The following is a 21,842-nucleotide window of genomic DNA, read 5'->3' as shown; positions in this document are numbered from 1 at the left end:
AGTTTAATGTCAGCGAGTTTATTATTCTATTAAAAGAATCCCATGTGTTTAGTCTTTGCAAAACAAACTATTCGCTGTGAATCAAGGCACATAGAGAAACAGGATGTAATGGCACCTTTGTGGAGAAACAAAGCAAACAGATTGGCCTGTACCCTGCAAACCTGGATTCTCAAGCAGCTGGTGCCCCAGAGGGCATAGGGATAGAAACTGAGGCTCGCTCTACGACAAAGCCTTCTGTCGGGGGTATATGACTGCATTTGCTCATCATTGACAAGAACTGCTGGGGATGCCCAGCAGAACAGGCAAGCTGGAAATAAAAGCAAGAGCTATAGATGACTCAGGGCTTATTATGGACCAAGCTCTGTGTTAGCACTTTAAACTCAGATATTACATCTAACTAGGGTTGCCAGATTTAGCAAATAAAATACAGGATGCCCAGCTAACTTTCAGTTTCAAATAAACAACAATTTTTAAAGTATGTCCCAAATATTGAATAGGGCATACTTATATTGAAAAGTCATTTGTTATTTGTCCAAAAATTAAATTTAATTGTGCCTCTTGTATTCTGTCTGGCAATCCAACATCTAAAATCCACTGTTCTTGAGTTTGAAATCCATCTCTCCTTTCATTTTGGTTTGCTTTGCATCCCCTTGTTGGATTTGAATTGTGGGTGGCTCCCTCAGGGTGGAATCTGCTGGCCACCTCACCCGCCAACAGCTGAGGGGTCCCACTTGGCTCCAGGAAACCCAACACCTTGGAGCATGCGCACGAAATCCCAACAAAACCCCTTGGGCAGGCTGGGACGAAAGCTACTAGGGTCTGGGTGCATAACAAGCCCCTCCCCACTTTCTGATTCGCTGGCCTGCAGGATCCAGCCTCCATCTTGCCCCTACAGGGAGAAAGCAGGATAAGCCACTTTCACACAGGGCCTCAAGCCAGGTCCTTACGGCCAATATCTTGACCTCTAGTGGAATTTCCCTGCCCGGACACCCCAGCCCCTCCAGCAGCCCCGCCTCTGAGCAAAGCAAATCAAAGCAAAGCAAAGCAGCCATGGCCTCCTACCATCTCTATTGGTGTCCATCTGGCGGAAGATCTTTTCTGTCCTCTTTTCTGGGGTCGACTCATCTTCAGGCATTTTCATTACAGAGGAGACCATCTTATAGATTGCCTGGGGACAGAAGCAACATGGCGTGAGACAGAAACATGGTTTGTTCTCGCACACAATGGCCCTATTATTAAACCTCCCAAATACAGGGTTGAAGGGAATGCCTCCCATCACACAGCGACCCAGCTCTGCTCCTGACCATCTGTTGTAGAAGAGAGACGTGCAGTTGCTGGTGAGAGCAGCCAGGCCAGCAGAGCTTGTCCAGCGGCAAGAACCTTCAGGAGCGACAACTGGCAGGAAGATTCACTAGGCCCCCCGTGTCTCTAACTTTAATGTGCTTATGAATCCCCTGGGAATCTTGTGAAAACGCAGAAGCTGATTGAGTAGGGTGGGCTGGGGAGATGGGGGGCTTGAGAGTCTGCATTTCTAATGAGGTGCCTGTGTGCTGCTGCTGCTGTTCTGAGGTCCCTGCTCTCAGGCTGTAGGTGACATTCCTCAGGCCAGAGACAGGTCAGGGTCTACTGTGGTCTCTCCCTGGGTCCCTCAAGGGTGACAAACACTGATGGTCTGTAAGGGCCTGCCCTCCTCTTCTCCTGGGCAGACATTACCAATCCATCCCAGTGCTCTTTCTCCTTGTATGTGGCAATCATCTCACGTTCCTTCTCAGCAAGCTGCCAAGTATCCCCGGGATGGGAACAATCTACCATCCAAGTTTTGGATGAAATAAGTATACAATCTCAGCTTGAGATCAACTGGGTACATCAGAAATCTGATGGGCAAAAGAGGGTTCTACTGAAAAGGTTCTGTGAACAGTACTGAAACTATCTCCCCTACCGTGGACCCCCCATGGTACCCAGGAAGCGCCTGGAAGGCCTCAGCGGTCAAATGTTGTTTTTTGGAAGCATAATGTAAAGTCATTGTTTTTATCCCCAGACCATGGTTCTGGTACTCAGATTCACTTGGGGAAAATTAGCCCTGGGAAGGAGTTTTAGAAAAAGGAGATTTTGCCAGAGGGTGGGCGGAGGAATCTGGAAAGTTCTGGAACTTGGGATGTAGTGGAAGGAGAGAAAGGAAGGCAGCTGAAGGAAAGTAGTCTCCAAAGGGGAAATGTGGAAACAAAAAGGGTTGCAAAAAGAGATAAAGGCTTAACTTCTCCACTTTACGGTCTCGTTCAGGATCAACTCTGCCTCAAGTTCCTAAAATATTCTGGAGAAATGGGGGTAAATATTATAATCTCCGTTGATAAAATAGGAGTGAAAAATGGACTCACCCAGTGTGTTGACCCTTGGGCTGATCCCACCCCATTAGGGACCCCTCAGGCCAGGCTCCCCAAGTCTGACTTGAACCCACCCAGAGTCCTCGCTGAACTGGAGCTGCCTCCACGGTGATTCTGTCTGGGAGGAAGGGCAAACTGGGAGTCATGGCTCTGTCTGGGATGATGGGTGTCACTGGGGTAAGTAAGCTTGGCCACAGTCAGCTGTCCCAAGAGACGCTCACTGAAGTGTGCTCCAGAGGCGAGAGGTGAGCCATACACTGTCTTCCTCCTGGGTCCCTATTGCTGTCCCCTCCAGCCCAGGACTACACTACCATCTGTGCTGGGGTTATAGCGCCATGCGCCAAGCCGCTGGGGACACCTGACTCCTTGGGGGAGCTAGAAAAGGCCACAGAGTTAGAGACTTTTTTACAAATGGGAAACAGAGGTGCTGAACTTCCAGGGCCACGTGAATATTTAGTAACAAGAGTGGAAAGCAGGACACTCTCCATACCACCCATGTTTTGAGGTCCAGCACCCTCTCCTCGGCTTTCTCTGCTCCGACATGGAAGCTTTTCTGTAACTCTTGACTCAAAGAGGAATCGGTGGCGCCAACTGATGAACACACACACACACACACACCCCTCACACGGATTTCAGACTTACACAATCTAAATACTTTGTGAATTCCTAAGCCCAGGAATCTTAGAACAACAACAACAAAACAGTATCTAGATATCAGCGTCCCTCTAAATCACAAGTACACCTCTTTAAAGGTTTAAGAGCTGGTACATTTCAGGAGTTGTAGAGGTGATGTGGGAGGGGCATTTATGGACAAATAATAAGTTTACTTTGGCTAGAGGTCTTAAGGATGCTGTGTAATCAACCTTCTTTGGGGCTGCGTTGCTCCTTCCCCAAATCTGTTCTGGCCTCGGTAAGGTCCCGTAGTAGCAAGTAAAACCCACTGGTCTGGAACACTCCTTGGAACTCTCAGCCTCTAAGAGTTGAGGTTCATGAAATTCTCCTTGGGATTCTGAAGGAAGTCAACTGTGTAATAATCTAGGGATTATTCTCTTAATACTCTGGTTGAACAAATGAACGAAAGACCAAGCAAACAGGAATGTGTGTTTGAAAACAAGGCTCTTACACCCAACAGAAAGTCTTCAGGGGTTTAGTCTTTAGCTGTTAGACTAAAGGAATAGGGCTGGGGCACAGAAATGAGGATAGGTTAGTTCAAAACAACAACAACAACAACAAAACACCCATAAATAAAAACAAAACAAAAATGAAGAAAGTCAGGATCCCCTTATATAAGGCTATCTGCAAACGAGGCTTCTGGAATTGGGCAAGAGATGTAAGGTCTGAGTATACTGAGGGGTTGAGGAGGAAGTGCGAGCACCTTTAAGATGCTCACGTTTCCAGATGGCTCTTTCATAGCACTCAGACTAGATTGTTTTTGTTCATTTGTTTGGTTTTTTTTTTTTTTTTTTTTTTTTGCAGTACGCGGGCCTCTCAATGTTGTGGCCTCTCCCGTTGCGGAGCACAGGCTCCTGACGCGCAAGCTCAGCGGCCGTGGCTCACGGGCCCAGCCGCTCCGCGGCATGTGGGATCCTCCCGGACCGGGGCACGAACCCGCGTCCCCTGCATCGGCAGGCGGACTCCCAACCACTGCGCCACCAGGGAGGCCCAGTTGTTTGTTTTCAATGTGCATCAGCTCACAGAAAGGGATTAGTGGGTTACTTACAAAACCAGGTCTATGAACATGGTGGTACTAGAGCAGTGAGCAAAGAGGTGAGGTGACAAGCCCCAGGGGTCCCAATGTGAGTAAGTGGGTGACAGCCCTGCAAAACCTCAGTGGGGAATCACCTGTCCCTTTGCCCCTCTCTCATGGCCTCAGCAAGCCAGCACTGATTGTATTAGACCTGGGACTCCACAGCGCAGGGAGAGAAAAGACACAACTCCAGACAGCAATCTGAAACAAATCGTGTCTTTTATTAACCCCAGTTCCCCACACCCCTCCCCCAAATTTAATGGGATTAAACCATGGAGAGGCCAGGCTACTTCCCTACTTTATTTTTAGCAATGTCAATGAGAGGCCCAGCAGGGACATCCTGTTTTTAATTAAACTTGAAGAGCCCTATTCTTGTCTCCGGGTAAATACAACCGCTATGGGACACCCAGGAACCCAGCTCTGGTTCTGCCCTAGGCAGGCTTAGGACAGCACCACCTGCGGCCAGGGGAATTACCAGCTTCCTCTTGACATATATATATATATATATATATATATATATATATAATGTGATTTTTCTTTTTCCCTCTGAATGAACCACCTCTCGGAATGTTGGAAAGGAAGGGCTCATGTCTGAACTGATAAAGGTTGTGGGATTAACTAAGGGCAGGCACAATTCCAAGAGCTAAAGTTCACTCTTCTCTCTGAAGGAAACCAGGCTGGCTTTTCCAACAGGACACCCAAGGCCCCATGACAACCCACCAAGGGTAACAGAAGTTAAGCGGTATAGGGCTGTTCTTAGATGATCGATAAAGAAAAGCATCCTGCTGAGGAGGGTATTACATACCAGGAAAGGAGGGTAGAGAGAGGCCATGAGAATCTTTCTTGGAAATACTCTTAAAATGGGATCAATATCTATGTATCTAGAACAGCGTAAGCACTTTCTCGTTTAGAGCTAGAAGAATACAGTGAGTCAGTAAATCCATAATGTTCTCCCAAAGTGCTGCAGATACGTTCACAGGCAGGGAGAGGATGGGGGGGAGAATAAGGGCCCTACCCCTTTTTTCAACCAAAGCAGCTCTGTTCTTATATTAGTTTTCACAGAAGATTTTACTTGAAACTCATTATTGCCCAGGCCCCTGCCCCCACTCATGTTTGTTTGTTTCTTGGTAAACAGTCCTACCACCCACCATCCTGTAATCAAGTCAAAGACATCTTTAATACGGCTCTACCACCCGTCTCCACATGCAGGCAGTCAACTAGACCTATCAAATCTGCCTCCTTCATATTTTTCTAAATTTATCATCCTTGCCCATTCCTCAGCCACTGTCTTGTTTCAGGTAAGTGGTGGTACCCATCATTTTTAGATATGGGCAGTTACTATTTATTTCATTCTTATATAAAGTGCTGTGCAAAGGTTGCTTCCAACAGCCCCTTCCAAAGATCCCGTTCACTCTCCTAAAAAGACATTCTGGAGCTGCTGTGGTTTAGGACTTCACATTTTGGGGGACAATACTGAGTTTGTTTTTGGAATGTCTGACTGTGAGGTACCAGTGCAATGTCTTAGTGGAGATGTCCATTAACAGCTGGACATAGTAGAGGTGAAGATCTGGAGGAACTCTGTTTCTTCATCCATAAAATGGGGCTAATACGGTTATTGTGAGGATTAAATGAGAAAATGCACATGTACCAGGTTGACTAGTGTCCTGCAAAAGTTCATGTTCACCCAGAACCTGTGAATGTGACCTTATTTGGAAATAGGGTCTTTGCGGATGTCCTCAAGTTAAAATGAGATCATACTGGATTTGGGCAGGCCCTAATCCAATGATGTGTTCGTAGAAGAAGAAGGAAATTTGGACACAGTCACACAGGGAAAATGTCACACGATGATAGGAGAGATGTGGGCCCAAAACACCAAGGATCGCCAGCCACCACCAGAAGCTAGGAGACAGGCATGGAGCAGATCCCCCCAGGAGTCTCTGGAAGGAACCAGCCTTGCCCACACCTTGACTTTGGACTTCTGGCCTCTGGAACTGTGATAGAATAAATTTTTGTTGTTTGAAATTGCCCAGTTTATGGTAATTTGTTATAGCAGCCCTAGGAAACTAATACAGTGTGGAAAATACTTAACACTATGCCTGGCCCACACAAGCACTGAGAAGATGACTTCCCAGAACTAATGAAAGGAAAAGAGGGCTGAGGCTGGACCTCTGCTTGGGAATATCCTTGTTTAGGAAACAGGAGAAGGAAGAATAGTGCACAAAGGAGACGGAGGGCACAGCCGAGTGGGGGGCCTTTGGGTAGCAGGCACTCACTTGTGTTGCTAGATGCCTAACTTCAACTCTTAAACTATAATGTGGCTTTTGTCACGATAAGATTAATCCCCCGATAAAAAAGGGATAAGCCAAACACAACTGATAAACAAACACTAAGGTTAGTTCTTAGAGAAAGTCACTAACCTGGGCAACTGCTTTAAAGAATTTTCTCCAGGAGAGAAATCCAAGTTGCATTCTAGAGTAACACCTGTGGTCCACACTCATAACTGAGAATTAGGCAAGGGTTTGCAGCTGAATTCCCAGGGGCCACATCAAGATGGACTAGAAGCTTTCACCACAACACCATCCACCCCCTGCCTTTTTTTTCACCATCAGAAGAGCACAGTGTTTCAGGTCTCCAAGGCACATATCACAAGTGACATAGTGTCTACGACACCAACTTAGAAAGATCTTCGGGAGAAAAAAATGCCACTCAGGAAGTGGTTTTAGAAAGAATGTAACCAAGTCTTTCTGGTCCTGATTTTGATCCGTCATGGCACAAATACTCACAAGCTGGTTGTCTGAACTGGTCACAGTTGGTGCTCTTGAGACCAGGTCAGATTAATTTGTGAGTCTGTCTGGTGTTTGTGGACAGCAAACCTTTGCATGGCTAACACCATAGTCTCCCTTCCTCTTCATCTGGTTGCTGTATGGATACATATGCCTTATTCTGATGAGTGAATCAGGAAAAAAAATTCCCATATTGCTAAAAGAAACAAACAAAAAAATGAAGTCTTCTGTGATGGGCTGCCAGCATAAGCCCAACCTCCTTCCTTTAGTTTTCATTCATTCAAAGGGTGTGAAAATGTAGACTGAGGGTGTTATGAAGTTTACTCTGCCTTATCAAAAGTGCTAATTAACCTTGAATCACAACTAGGAGGGAGAGTCTGATTCTAAGACAACACGTGTTTGAACACCAACTACTTTAAAGCAATCATTACCATCCAAGGAATGAATATGCTAACTAGAAATTATTGCAACCTGGTCATTAAAGTGAGTTCCCTGAGAACTGCTAAAGGCAACACTGTGTTAGCCTATATATTCCTTTCGGAAAGTCTCTAGCAGGACTTGAGAACAAGTCCAGACCGGCTGTGCCCCAAAAGTCCCGATGCATGAAGTGCACCTATGGGCTCAGGGCAACAGCTCGGAGTTGGGGAATTCCTGGTGCCAACCACATTCTCTCCTGGAAAGGTGATCTTTCTGTTACTTAAATCCCGTAAGCATCAGAGCAGCCCAGAAGTTTTAGCTTATTCCCAGCTGGGATGGTGTTTGGTAGGAGAGACAACAGCTGAAGAAGCCTGGGAACTCCGAAAGTCATCTGCACAAGAATATCTCTTCTGTGAGTTCCACCAATTGGAGGTTTAGCTGGGTTACCTCCCTTTGTTTTGTGAACATACATTTATACGACTAGGTAAACTTAACTTAAAACTTAATGGGAAGACTCTGAGAGGGCTCACACCAAGGAGTACTTCCCAGAACTTCTGCTGCCAGTGTCCGAAACAGAGCCACCCCCCCGCCTCTGCAGGACACCCTCCAACACTAGCAGACATTGAGGAGCTGCCAGGGTTCCTGTTGAATTTCCTGAACACAGTGGGCCAGCCAGTGGCCGTGGGGTCCAGAGTGGTGCGTGAGGAGAGAGGATTAAGAGCGCTGCTTAAAGGAGCTCCAGAGACGGGGGGCAAGCCGCGGTGATCAGCAAGGACCCCAGAGACGGGCTAAGGCTGCTGCTGCCGCCACCAAGAAGCCTGTGTGTGAGCACAGGTCACTATCCACACCCCTCTTCCAGGGAGACTGTGCAGCCCGCCACTGCCAGGGTCCCGGGGTCCAGGGACAACTTCCCCGGAAGAACGCACGGGGCACCTCAGGCTGGTGCAACGTCACGCCGGCCTCTGCCGCCGCAGGCTCGCCCCGCACTCTGTGCCCCTCCCTCCCCCCGGCCTGAGTGAGCCAGAGCCCCCGAATCAGCGGCGCCTTTAACCCTGTCCTGTCTGAGCGAAGAACAGACGCCCTCCTGCGACGTACACACAGAGGCGGGGCCAAATCCAAAGCTGAGCACCTGGGAGATGTGAGAACAAAGAAGAGAAAGGGAAATCTCTCCCAGCAGCCTCAGAAGCAGCGGATTAAAGCTCCACAATCAACTTGATGTACCCTGCATCTGTGGAATACATGAATAGACAACGAATCATCCCAAATTGAGGAGGTGGACTTTGAGAGGAAGATTTATTATTTTTTCCCCTTTTCCTCTTTTTGTGATCTGACCCGTGTGGATGAAAGGCTCTTGGTGCTGCAGGCAGGAGTCAGTGCTGTGCCTCTGAGGTGGGAGAGCCAACTTCAGGACACTGGTCCACAAGACACCTCCCAGCTCCACGTAATATCAAACGGCGAAAATCTCCCAGAGATCACCATCTCAACACCAGCACCCAGCTTCACTCAACGACCAGCAAGCTACAGTGCTGGACACCCTATGACAAACAACTAGCAAGACAGGAACACAGCCCCACCCATTAGCACAGAGGCTGTCTAAAATCATAATAAGGCCACAGACACCCCAAAACACACCACCAGACGTGGACCTGCCCACCAGAAAGACAAGATCCAGCCTCATCCACCAGAACACAGGCACTAGTCCCCTCCACCAGAAAGCCTACACAACCCACTGAACCAACCTTAGCCACTAGGGGCAGACACCAAAAACAACGGGAACTACGAACCTGCAGCCTGCAGAAAGGAGACCCCAAACACAGTAAGTTAAGCAAAATGAGAAGACAGAGAAATACACAGCAGATGAAGGAGCAAGGTAAAAACCCACCAGACCAAACAAATGAAGAGGAAATAGGCAGTCTACCTGAAAAAGAATTCAGAGTAATGATAGTAAAGATGATCCAAAATCTTGGAAATAGAATGGAGAAAATACAAGAAACGTTTAACAAGGACCTAGAAGAAGTAAAGATGAAACAAACAACGATGAACAACACAATAAATGAAATTAAAAATACTCTAGAGGGATCAATTACAGAATAACTGAGGCAGAAGAACGGATAAGTGATCTGGACGATAAAAGCGTGGAAATAACTATTGCAGAGCAGAATAAAGAAAAAAAAAATGAAAAGAACTGAGGACAGTCTCAGAGACCTCTGGAACAACATTAAACACACCAACATTCGAATTATAGGGGTCCCAGAAGAAGAAGAGAAAAAGAAAGGGACTGAGAAAATATCTGAAGAGATTATAGTTGAAAACTTCCCTAATATTGGAAAGGAAATAGTTAATCAAGTCCAGGAAGCACAGAGAGTCCCATACAGGACAAATCCAAGGAGAAACACGCCAAGACACATATTAATCAAACTGTCAAAAATTAAATACAAAGAAAGCATATTAAAAGCAGCAAGGGAAAAACAACAAATAACACACAAGGGAATCCCCATAAGGTTAACAGCTGATCTGTCAGCAGAAACTCTGCAAGCCAGAAGGGACTGGCAGGACATATTTAAAGTGATGAAGGAGAAAAACCTACAACCAAGATTACTCTACCCAGCAAGGATCTCATTCAGATTTGATGGAGAAATTAAAGCCTTTACAGACAAGCAAAAGCTGAGAGAGTTCAGCACCATCAAACCAGCTTTACAACAAATGCTAAAGGAACTTCTCTAGGCAAGAAACACAAGAGAAGGAAAAGACCTACAATAACAAACCCAAAACAATCAAGAAAATGGGAATAGGAACATACATCTCGATAACTACCTTAAATGTAAATGGATTAAATGCTCCCAACAAAAGACACAGACTGGCTGAATGGATACAAAAACAAGACCCATATATATGCTGTCTACAAGAGACCCACTTCAGACCTAGGGACACATACAGACTGAAAGTGAGGGGATGGAAAAAGATATTCCATGCAAATGGAAACTAAAAGAAAGCTGGAGGAGCAATTCTCATATCAGACAAAATAGACTTTAAAATAAAGACTATTACAAGAGATAAAGAAGGACACTACATAATGATCAAGGGATCGATCCAAGAAGAAGATATAACAATTGTAAATATTTATGCACCCAACATAGGAGCACCTCAATACATAAGGCAAATGCTAACAGCCATAAAAGCGGAAATCGACAGTAACACATTCATAGTAGGGGACTTTAACAACCCACTTTCACCAATGGGCAGATAACCCAAAATGAAAATAAATAAGGAAACACGAGCTTTAAATGATACACTAAACAAGTTGGACTTAATTGATATTTATAGGACATTCCATCCAAAAACAACAGAATACACATTTTTCTCAAATGCTCATGGAACATTCTCCAGGATAGATCATATCTTGGGTCACAAATCAAGCCTTGGTAAATTTAAGAAAATTGAAATTGTATCAAGTATCTTTTCCGACCACAACGCTATGAGACTAGATATCAATTACAGGAAGAGATCTGTAAAAAATAGAAACATATGGAGGCTAAACAATACACTACTTAATAACGAAGTGATCACTGAAGAAATCAAAGAGGAAATCAAAAAATACCTAGAAACAAATGACAATGGAGAAACGACGACCCAAAACCTATGGGATGCAGCAAAAGCAGTTCTAAGAGGGAAGTTTATAGCAATACAATCCTACCTTAAGAAACAGGAAACATCCTGAATAAACAACCTAACCTTGCACCTAAAGCAATTAGAGAAAGAAGAACAAAACAACCCCACAGTTAGCAAAAGGAAAGAAATCACAAAGATCAGATCAGAAATAAATGAAAAAGAAATGAAAGAAATGATAGCAAAGATCAATAAAACTAAAAGCTGGTTCTTTGAGAAGATAAACAAAATTGATAAACCATTAGCCAGACTCATCAAGAAAAAAAGGGAGAAGACTCAAATCAACAGAATTAGAAATGAAAAAGGAAAAGTAACAACTGACACTGCAGAAATACAAAAGATCGTAAGAGATTACTACAAGCAACTCTATGCCAATAAAATGGACAACCTGGAAGAAATGGACAAATTCTTAGAAATGTGCAACCTGCCAAGACTGAATCAGGAAGAAATAGAAAATATGAACAGACCAATCACAAGCACTGAAATTGAAACTGTGATTCAAAATCTTCCAACAAACAAAAGCCCAGGACCAGATGGCTTCACAGGCAAATTCTATCAAACATTTAGAGAAGAGCTAACACCTATCCTTCTCAAACTCTTCCAAAATATAGCAGAGGGAGGAACACGCCCAAACTCATTCTACGAGGCCACCATCACCCTGATACCAAAACCAGACAAGGATGTCACAAAGAAAGAAAACTACAGGCCAATATCACTGATGAACATACATGCAAAAATCCTCAACAAAATACTAGCAAACAGAATCCAACAGCACATTAAAAGGATCATACACCATGATCAAGTGTGGTTTATTCCAGGAATGCAAGGATTCTTCAATATACACAAATCAATCAACGTGATACACCAGATTAACAAACTGAAGGAGAAAAACCACATGATCATCTCAATAGATGCAGAGAAAACTTTCGACAAAATTCAACACCCATTTATGATAAAAACCCTCCAGAAAGTAGGCATAGAGGGAACTTTCCTCAACATAATAAAGGCCATATATGACAAACCCACAGCCAACATCGTCCTCAACGGTGAAAAACTGAAACCATTTCCACTAAGATCAGGAATAAGACAAGGTTGCCCACTCTCATCACTATTATTCAACATAATGTTGAAGTTTTAGCCACAGCAATCAGAGTAGAAAAGGAAATAAAAGGAATCCAAATCGGAAAAGAAGAAGTAAAGCTGTCACTGTTTGCAGATGACATGATACTATACATAGGGAATCCTAAAGATGCTACCAGAAAACTACTAGAGCTAATCAATGATTTTGGTAAAGTATCAGGATACAAAATTAATGCACAGAAGTCTCTGGCATTCCTATACACTAATGATGAAAAATCTGAAAGTGAAATTAAAAAAACACTTCTATTTACCATTGCAACAAAAAGAATATCTAGGAATAAACCTACCTAAGGAGACAAAAGACCTGTATGCAGAAAATTATAAGACACTGATGAAAGAAATTAAAGATGATACAATCAGATGGAGAGATATACCATGCTCTTGGGTTGGAAGAATCAACATTGTGAAAATGACTCTACTACCCAAAGCAATCTGCAGAGTCAATGCAATCCCTGTCAAGCTACCAATGGCATTTTTCACAGAATTAGAACCAAAAATTTCACAATTTGTAGGGAAACACAGAAGACCCCGAATAGCCAAAGCAATCCTGAGAAAGAAAAACGGAGCTGGAGGAATCAGGCTCCCTGACTTCAGACTATACTACAAAGCTACAGTAATCAAGACAGTATGGTACTGGACCAAAAACAGAAATATAGATCATTGGAACAGGATAGAAATCCCAGAGATAAACCCACGCACATATGGTCACCTTATCTTTGATAAAGGAGGCTGGAATGTACAGTGGAGAAAGGACAGCCTCTTCAATAAGTGGTGTTGGGAAAACTGGACAGCAACATGTAAAAGTATGAGATTAGAACACTCCCTAACACCATACACAAAAATAAACTCAAAATGGATTAAAGACCTAAATATAAGGCCGGACACTATAAAACTCTTAGAGGAAAACATAGGCAGAACACTCTATGACATAAATCACAGCAAGGTCCTTTTTGACCCACCTCCTAGAGAAATGAAAATAGAAACAAAAATAAACAAATGGGACCTAATGAAACTTCAAAGCTTTTGCACAGCAAAGGAAACCATAAACAAGACCAAAAGACAACCCTCAGAATGGGACAAAATATTTGCAAATGAAGCAACTGACAAAGGATTAATCTCCGAAATTTACAAGCAGCTCATGCAGCTCAATAGCAAGAAAACAAACAATGCAATCCAAAAATGGGCAGAAGACCTAAGTAGACATTTCTCCAAAGAAGATATACAGACTGCCAACAAACACATGAAAGGATGCTCAACATCATCAATCATTAGAGAAATGCAAATCAAAACTACAATGAGATATCATCTCACACAAGTCAGAATGGCCATCATGAAAAAATCTAGAAACAATAAATGCTGGAGAGGGTGTGGAGAAAAGGGATCTCTCTTGCACTGCTGGTGGGAATGTTAATTGGTACAGCCACTATGGAGAACAGTATGGAGGTTCCTTAAAAAACTACAAGTAGAACTACCATATGACCCAGCAATCCCACTACTGGGCATACCCTGAGAAAACCGTAATTCAAAAAGAATCATGTAGCAAAATGTTCATTGCAGCTCTATTTACAATAGCGAGGAGATGGAAGCAACCTAAGTGTCCATCATCGGATGAATGGATAAAGAAGATGTGGCACATATATACAATGGAATATTACTCAGCCATAAAAAGAAACGAAATTGAGTTATTTGTAGTGAGGTGGATGGACCTAGAGTCTGTCATACAGAGTGAAGTAAGTCAGAAAGAGAAAGACAAATACCGTATGCTAACACATATAAATGGAATCTAAGAAAAAAAAATGTGATGAAGAACATAGGGGTAAGACGGGAATAAAGACACAGACCTACTAGAGAATGGACTTGAGGGTATGCGGAGGGGGAAGGGTAACCTGGGAAGAAGTGAGAGAGAGGCATGGACATATATACACTACCAAACGTAAGGTAGATAGCTAGTGGGAAGCAGCCGCATAGCACAGGGAGATCAGCTCGGTGCTTTGTGACCACCTAGAGGGGTGGGATAGGGAGGGTGGGAGGGAGGGAGATGCAAGAGGGAAGAGATATGGGAATATATGTATATGTATAACTGATTCACTTTGTTATAAAGCAGAAACTAACACACCATTGTAAAGCAATTATACTCGAATAAAGTTAAAAAAAAAAAAAAACTTAATGGGAGACTCTATTACTTTGTCCTTCGAATGGGAAATGACCTCCCTTTATTTTGCAGGGAAACGTCCTGTCACAGCTCCAGAAACGTCTATAGAATAATAGTAGTCAACATTTACTGAAGGATACCCATTGAGAGGCACTGTTCTAGGTACTCTACTTGTAATAAATGTTGAACCCTTACGGTTACTCTTGAGGCGGGTGCTATGATTGGTTCCAGTTCACAAATCATGAGAACAGTGCACAGAAAGGTTAAATAATTTACCCGAGGAAAAGAAGGAAAAGGAGATTGAAAAGGAGAGGGGCAAGGTGATATTGACCTGCTTTGCTCAGACAACCGCTCTCACATGCCAATTCTTCCCTTGACTCCCTCTTCATCTTTGTTTTGGATCCCGGTGATCAATTTTTGTCTAAGCCTGTGATTTTCATTCAATCATAAGAGTAAAGCAACACAGATTGTGGACTCCTACCCAATGACAGTCCTGTAGTTAAAACGTGTTCTTTCAAGGGTCCTAGTTACTTTCTGAGAACAGAAGGGGTCAGTTTCACTCTCTGTTCTTCCTGCATTCTCTCCCTGAGGTCCTGTTGATGGATCCCTAAGTTCATGTTCCCTCACCCCCAAGATCCCAGAGAGCACCTGAGCACTTGTGGTTCAATGCGCAACGCTACTCACATGCTCGCTGCCCCCTTCCTGAAACACAGCCTGTGCTGGGCTGGGTGTGGGTGCTCAGACCTGCCTCTGGCTGGGCTCAGGGACAGAGAACTCTGTGGGACAGGAAGGATTCTCCTTCCTCTTGCAGCCGGGGGCTGAGACTAGGGCCCTCCCCCCGCCCCAGGAGAGGATCTGCCGTTACGGGAGAAACGTCAGAATTGTGATCTGGCTTAAGACTCATGAGAGATGGTTTTGATGCAATAATAAAATATTGGACCTAACTCATGTTCCTAAGTTTGTCACTTTAAAAAAACAAACACATGAATGTGAAAATGTTTGTGTAAGACTCTAAAAATAAATCTGCATATGGTTTTGCTTTTTCACCCAGATGTTGATATAGCACAAAATTATTTTTTGGAAAAAGGAACGTAACGGCGTTTGGACATACGTGGGAGACTGAATAATGGCCCCCCCCAAGATGTGCATGTCCTAATCCCTGAAACCTGTGAATATGTTACCTTACACAGTAAAAGGGACTTTGCAGATGTAATTATGTTAAGGATCTTGAGCTAGGGGGGATTATTCTGAATTATCTGGGGTGTCCTAGTGTACTCACAGGGTCTTTATGAGTGGAAGGGAGAAGCAGAATGAGATACCCAGGGGAATGGCAACGTGAGAAGAACTCAATCCCACTGTTGCTGGCTTTGAAGATGGATATAAAAGGGCCACATGCTAAGGAATGTTTCAAAAAGTAGGAAAGGCAAGGAAACAGATTTTCCTCTAAAACCTCCAGACAGAATGCAAGCTGCGGACACCTTGATTTTAGCCCAGTGAAACCGATTTCAGATCTCTGACCTCCAGAACTGTAAGATAATAAATGTGTGTTGTTCTAAGCCACTAAGTTTATGGCCCTTTGTTACAGCAGCCAATTGGTTTCCAAGAGGAAACCAATACCGTGTATTTCAGTGTTACAGAGTCCACAATAGAATCCTTCCTACCAATGCCAGGAAAAACAAAAGGATTCCAGTCTGTTACCACCACCAATATTCTGTGGATACCAAAATTACACCACAGAAAGCAACAATAAAGAAGAAAAACTAGATAATTTATGGAGTTCCACCCTCCATTCATTGACAAGCCTCGGTCTTCACCCTGACCACTTATTAGTATTTGCAGGTGAACATCATGAATTTGCATTTTACATTAAATGGCTTGAATTTCTCATTCTTGGAGGGACAGAAGTTCAGCAAGGAATTTATGTGCTGACACTTGTAATCAAGCTGCAGTTTCACTTACTTTAACAAATAGAGCCTTAATTTCTGTATGATTCTGCCGGCCCACAGCCTGCCTCCATCTTATCACTTTCTAACAGGTGTTTTCCCAGACACCTAAAAGACAATGCCGCCTCTGAAGCGATTGTAGCATCTGCAGATATGCATTCTCCTACATGGTGCAGACCAGCTAGAACCAAACAGTGAGAATCCCCACAAAGGCACACAGCTTCTTGGGACAGTGACAAGGCCTGAGTGTGGACTTGCAAAGAAGAGGGGGTGGTGAAAGGAAAAACGACCCCTTTTCCTGTTCTGTTTGGGAAATTTACTCTGGGTGAGTGATTTGGGGAAATAAAATGGAGTGCTTCCTATTAAAATGATGGAGGCCTTGATTCTGCACTGTTTGTATCTCTGACGAGACAGAAGCTAGATTAGAGATCCCTACTTTTATTCAAGTGTCTAATAAAGTTGGAAATTAGTGATGGCAGTGATGATGAGCTTTTCTGTAAGGCTGGCACTGTGCTAAGCATTGAACACGGAGAGTCAGTCTAATCTTAAAACAATCCCACAGCAGTGGGCCCTGTTGATAGTCCCATTTTACAGATAAGGACACTGAGGCTCGCTTGGGTTAAAGTCACAGAGGTAGTGACTGAAAGAGGCAGGATTTGAACCCAGGTCAGAGTTTGATCATTAAACATCACTCCAGGCTCTAGGTCCAGGCAGGTCATTGCACTGAATAGATGGAGTGGCCACAGTGAGCATGACCAGCTGAAGAGTGCATGTCCCTCTGTAGGGAGGAGTCACCACAAAGCCCCAGGGCACCTATGCCAGGCAAGAGTGTGGGCCCAGTGTGGCCAGAGCTCCTGAGTTTCCAAGAGATACTAACCAATCTGCATGTTTATATGTAACCTCCCTGTTTTGTATATGGGTTCCACATTTTCAAAGACACTGGCTAGGCCAAATCAGTGCCCAGGCGGACCACCCGTTTGCAATCTCTCCACTAAGCTGCACTGTGGACCTCCCAATTCTTACTGTGACTCACACTCTTCTCTTTGTAACGGGCAAAGTCCACGTACCTGCACAATCTCGAGCATTTCTGCCTTGCTGATGTAGCCATTCCCATCCAGGTCATACATGCTGAAGGCCCATTTCAGCTTCTGCTCCAGCTTCCCCCTTGACGTTACACTCAGGGCTATGATGAATTCTCTAAAGTCTATTGTCCCATCTCCATTGGCATCGAAGGTGCGAAAGACGTGCTCTGCAAATTTGGAAGCATCCCCATAAGGGAAAAAGTTCCCGTAAATTTTCTTAAACTCCTCCATTGACAAATGTCCACTGGGGCAGTCTCTCAAGAAGCCTTTATACCATTCCTGGATCTCGTGCTCTGTAAAATCTGTGCTTTCCAGCAAGTCCTGCATGACCTCTGGGCGTAGCTTGCTGTTCTGTTTCCCCATCTTGGTGGCAAGAATTCAGCTGCAGATAAAAAAGAATATAGTATATATAGTTTTTTAAACCTGTTCTTTAGAGGCACATTTTACAACCTGTGATTGTTCCTTTGGGAAAAAGAAATAAACTGTTAGTCCAATAACATTGTCTAGGGTTTTCCAACTTTCTGGTCAGCCAGACAAAATGTTGAAAGACGGGCAGGCAGAAGATGTACAGCAGAGCACTATCACGGACCAGAAAACTGATATCTCTTCTACACAGAGCCGCCCTAAAAACAGGAGATTTATAATGAAAAAGAGAGAGAAAGAAAGAGAGAGGGAGAGAATTAATTGGCTACTTAGTTCTGCCTTATCTATTTGCAAGAGGTTAAGCCTGGCTTTAAAAAGACTGGGGTTCTAACACCCAATCCAAGTATTAGCAGGGAGAATTAAAGGAAAGGAACAAAAGAGAGCGAGCAAAAGAGATAATTTCGCACATTTTAGACAACTGCAAATAAAGTGCTTGGGTACCTTCTGAATATTATAAACACAGACATGAGTAATTCCATTAAATGCCACCAAGCTTGGTCAGTTGTTTAAATCCAAAGTCAAATCACTGTCAACATTGCGTTAGATGATAAGGATGATGTTTCATAAAGTTGTTTATGTCCCATGATTGTGGCTTATGAAATGGGCCAAATTTTCCTTTTTAAAATACAAATTACTTCATATTTTCTTATCATAATAGTAGCACATCCATAGTAAAATAGTTAAACAACACAGTGATGCATAAAGACAAAGTTAGCATCATTTCAAACCTTAACACTTACGAGATAACCACCACCAGCATTTCGGTGTGTGTCCTTCTAGATTTTTTGTATGCGCCTTTATCTAAATATGCTATTAATAAATGTTTTAATACATTTACATTTAATATATTTACATTTTAATACATTTACATTTCAAAAAACAAGAATATATACCCTTTGTTACATATTTTAAAACTTAATATAATGTGGGGAATAAAAGGCAACTTTTATTAGATGGGGAAAAAACCTGTAATTATCATCTTCCCACTCACAGAGCTATTCAACATTAACCGAGTGTCACATACCAGGTATGCTTCTAGCGCTGCGAATGCAAAGAGTAAGATGTGTCCCCTCCTCCTTAAGGGGTACCCAGTTGTGTATTTATGGAGGTGGTAGTGGCAGTAAGAGGACAACACAATAAAAATTCAAAACATGGTATCAGGGGAATGGACATGGTGCAGTGAGAGTACATAGAAAGGACACTCAAGCCAAAAGGGGACATGGGTGCTATCAGGGAAGCTTTCTTGGAGGAGGTGATATCTGAGCTTAGTTCTCATGTCCAAAGTCTTATGATTTAAGCATGGTTAAGATAAATCCCTTTTAATAAAGGGGCTCTGCACTTATATTTTACATTTTTCTTGTATTGGAAACATAGAATATATAAAAGATAACACATCCCCATTTTAATAATGATTCCCAGTTTCTTTGAGATTTTCACTTTGTGGTGTTTGTTTATGTCTGCCTCCCTCCCACTGCAGGGTAAGCTCCTTGAGATGGAGTCTTGTTGAAGTTACTTTGTCTCTCTAGGGCCCATCACAAATAACATTGGGTGAGTTAATGAATGAAGAAACGACTGACAGACAGATAAATAATTACAATGTGGAAATATGCAATAACCCTCCTGGAAAAGGAGTCTTTCTGCCCCAAAGATGAGGCCCTGGCTTTCATACGGTTATTTGAGACACTAAAGGTATTTGGTAGTTAAGACTTGGTCTTGGGGTCTCTTTTGCCCGCTAATTTTATTGAGATCTAATTGTCATAGAGCACGGAATAAGTTTGAGGTATATGACGTAAGACCTGATGTATGTATATACTGGGAAATGATCACCAGAATAAGTCTAGTTAACATCCATCACCTCACATAGCTACAGAATTTGTTTCCTCTGATGAGAACTTTTAAGATCTATTCTCCTAGGAACTTTTAAATATACAACACAATATTGTTAACTATAGTCACCATGCTGCACACTGCATCCCCAGAACTTATGTATCTTACACTGTAACTGGAAGTTTGTACTTGCTGACCACCTTCACTCGATTCCCCCTCCCCCCGCCTTGGGATCTCTTAGATTGAATTGCCTGTGTACCTGTCTGCTGCCCCCACTAAAAATAAACTTCTTGAGGGCAGGGTTTGCATCTCACACTGCTCAAATTCTTTGTTATATCCACAGTTCAGGAAATGACAAACATCTTTATTAGTTGCCAAGTTGATTGCTTTTGTTTTCTGAGTTCTCACTGAAGGCAGAACCGGCCCACTCTGGCTCTGAGGAAGGCATCCCCCGAAGGGTAGCGTGACAGAGCTTCCTCCCTATTAGCAGGACCAACAGTTGCCCGTGAGAATTTATTTACTTTCAAAGGTGCCCCTTTACGCAGAATCAGGCAAATACCATTTTACGCAAGAGCAAAATTAAACTACAACTCCAAGCAGAGCACAAACAATTTATAAATTGAACCTTTCAATAACTTTCACTTCCCTCTCGTGTCCCGTTTTTTTTTTTTCTCCTGGAGGAAAAAAAGAAAAGTTGGAGAGGCTGGTTTCTATTAGAATTTTAAAACTGTCATTTAGTTGCTAAGTTGGCAATTTGCCTGAGGCAAGAATGCAGAAACACGAGGTAATACATAATACATGGATTTACAGAGCTCCGAAACATTTTCTGGAATTTACAAGTAATTTTGAGTTTTCCTTTTGGTGAGTTCTTTAGAGGATAGCCCTTTGGTGTGGTATTCAATCAAATCACTGTTAGAATACTTTGGTTCCGTGCAAATTACCGAGTGCAAGGCCTTGGGAAAAAAAATGCCACTTTGATATTTAAATCCACTCTCTTAAAGAATGATTTATTTCCCAGGATATATAAAAAACTGTTTCTTCAAAACCGAACTGAAGCTCCCTTCCCAACATTTAAAAAGTGCTTCTCATTTATTAGCTGGTTTTGCCCTAGAAACAAATTGCCTCAACATTTTGGCTAAGACTCCCACTGACACTGATCTGTGTGCAGCTATTTTTCCGGTAAACAGTAATTAAACCACATTTACAAATTCATTAGCACAGACAGGCCATAACACAAACAAGGCAGAAGAGCATGGAATAAGTTATCTGGGAAGCGGGTGTTTGCAATTTAGTCCAGAACTTGTTTCTGTAGATAACTACACACACTTTACTAAGTATGATGTCTGAACTTGAGAAAACCATCTGGACTTGGTTAGGCTGTATGACAGAAATCTCCGGGGACACAGGATAGCATTTCATTCTTTGAGGGAGGAAGGGAAAGATAGAAAAATGCCTGACAATACCTTTTTTTCTTTGGAAGACAGGAATTTCTGCTGTTTGAGTTGAAGAGGGGGAAAAAAATAACATTAAGGGAAATGCTACATTAATTAGCAGTCAAGAAAACAAATCATCTGGAGACAGAAGTTGTACCTCAGGTCACATCCTTTTAATCACTCCATATTTGGTCATTAAAACATTTATCTTGTGCCAGTAGAACACAATGAGGAAAACTCAGGCCATGGAATAAAAATGCTTTTGGGTTCAAAGCCTGGCTTTACCATTGACTAGCTCTCAGGTAATTCACTTAATTTCTTGGTGCACCTCAGTCTTCTCATCTGTGACATGAGTTCAGTTGTACAAGCTCATGTCTCACTGATTCTACGTGAGAATTAAACGAGACAGTCATATACGTAAAGCTCTGGCATTGAGTCAAGGCCAGATGCTATGGTCAGTGAAAACTGCATCTTATTCTTGATGGCACTTCATACGTTATTCTATTGAACCTTCACAGCAACCCTGAGTGATGGCAGGGTAGCTTTCGCCATTTCATAAGCGAAAGAAAGGAAGGAAGGCAGGCAGGAAGGAAGGAAACTCTGAGAGGCAAAGTGACTTGTCTCAAGTTACACAGCTTTTGAATGAGAGAGCCAAGTGGGAAGCTTGATTTGCATGGGGCTGTCTACTGCTTTTTTTTCACTATGCCCTACTAGCTTCACAGATAAGCACACATAGAAATTAAGACAACAGTTCCATATGAAGTCAGAAAGAAGTAGTTAGAGGGAAGAGACAACCTCCTGTTAGAGCTCACCCATTCTACAAATATGGGCTAAGCGTCTACCAGGAG

General features: G+C 43.0%; 1 protein-coding gene across 6 annotated transcripts in view; it reads right to left on the bottom strand.

Annotated features, from left to right (window-relative positions):
- The window catches only part of NCALD (neurocalcin delta), a 428,946-nt gene that overhangs the window by 2,303 nt on the left and 404,801 nt on the right, over positions 1 to 21,842 (bottom strand). For all 6 annotated transcript variants that reach the window (XM_029222620.1, XM_029222624.1, XM_029222622.1 and 3 more), the window contains 2 exons: positions 17,297 to 17,693; positions 1,063 to 1,168 (listed from right to left, as the gene is read on the bottom strand). In XM_029222620.1, the coding sequence (XP_029078453.1) occupies positions 1,063 to 1,168; positions 17,297 to 17,674 (484 nt within the window). In that variant the 5' untranslated portion in view covers positions 17,675 to 17,693. The remainder of the gene's footprint in view (positions 1 to 1,062; positions 1,169 to 17,296; positions 17,694 to 21,842) is intronic.

This window comes from Monodon monoceros, unplaced genomic scaffold (genome assembly GCF_005190385.1).
Source record: "Monodon monoceros isolate NGI ecotype Baffin Bay Population unplaced genomic scaffold, NGI_Narwhal_1 Super_Scaffold_14, whole genome shotgun sequence".
NCBI classification, from domain to species: Eukaryota; Metazoa; Chordata; class Mammalia; order Artiodactyla; family Monodontidae; genus Monodon; species Monodon monoceros.
The sequence above is the reverse complement of the archived record's forward strand: the minus strand, read 5'-3'. Positions and strand labels throughout refer to the sequence as shown.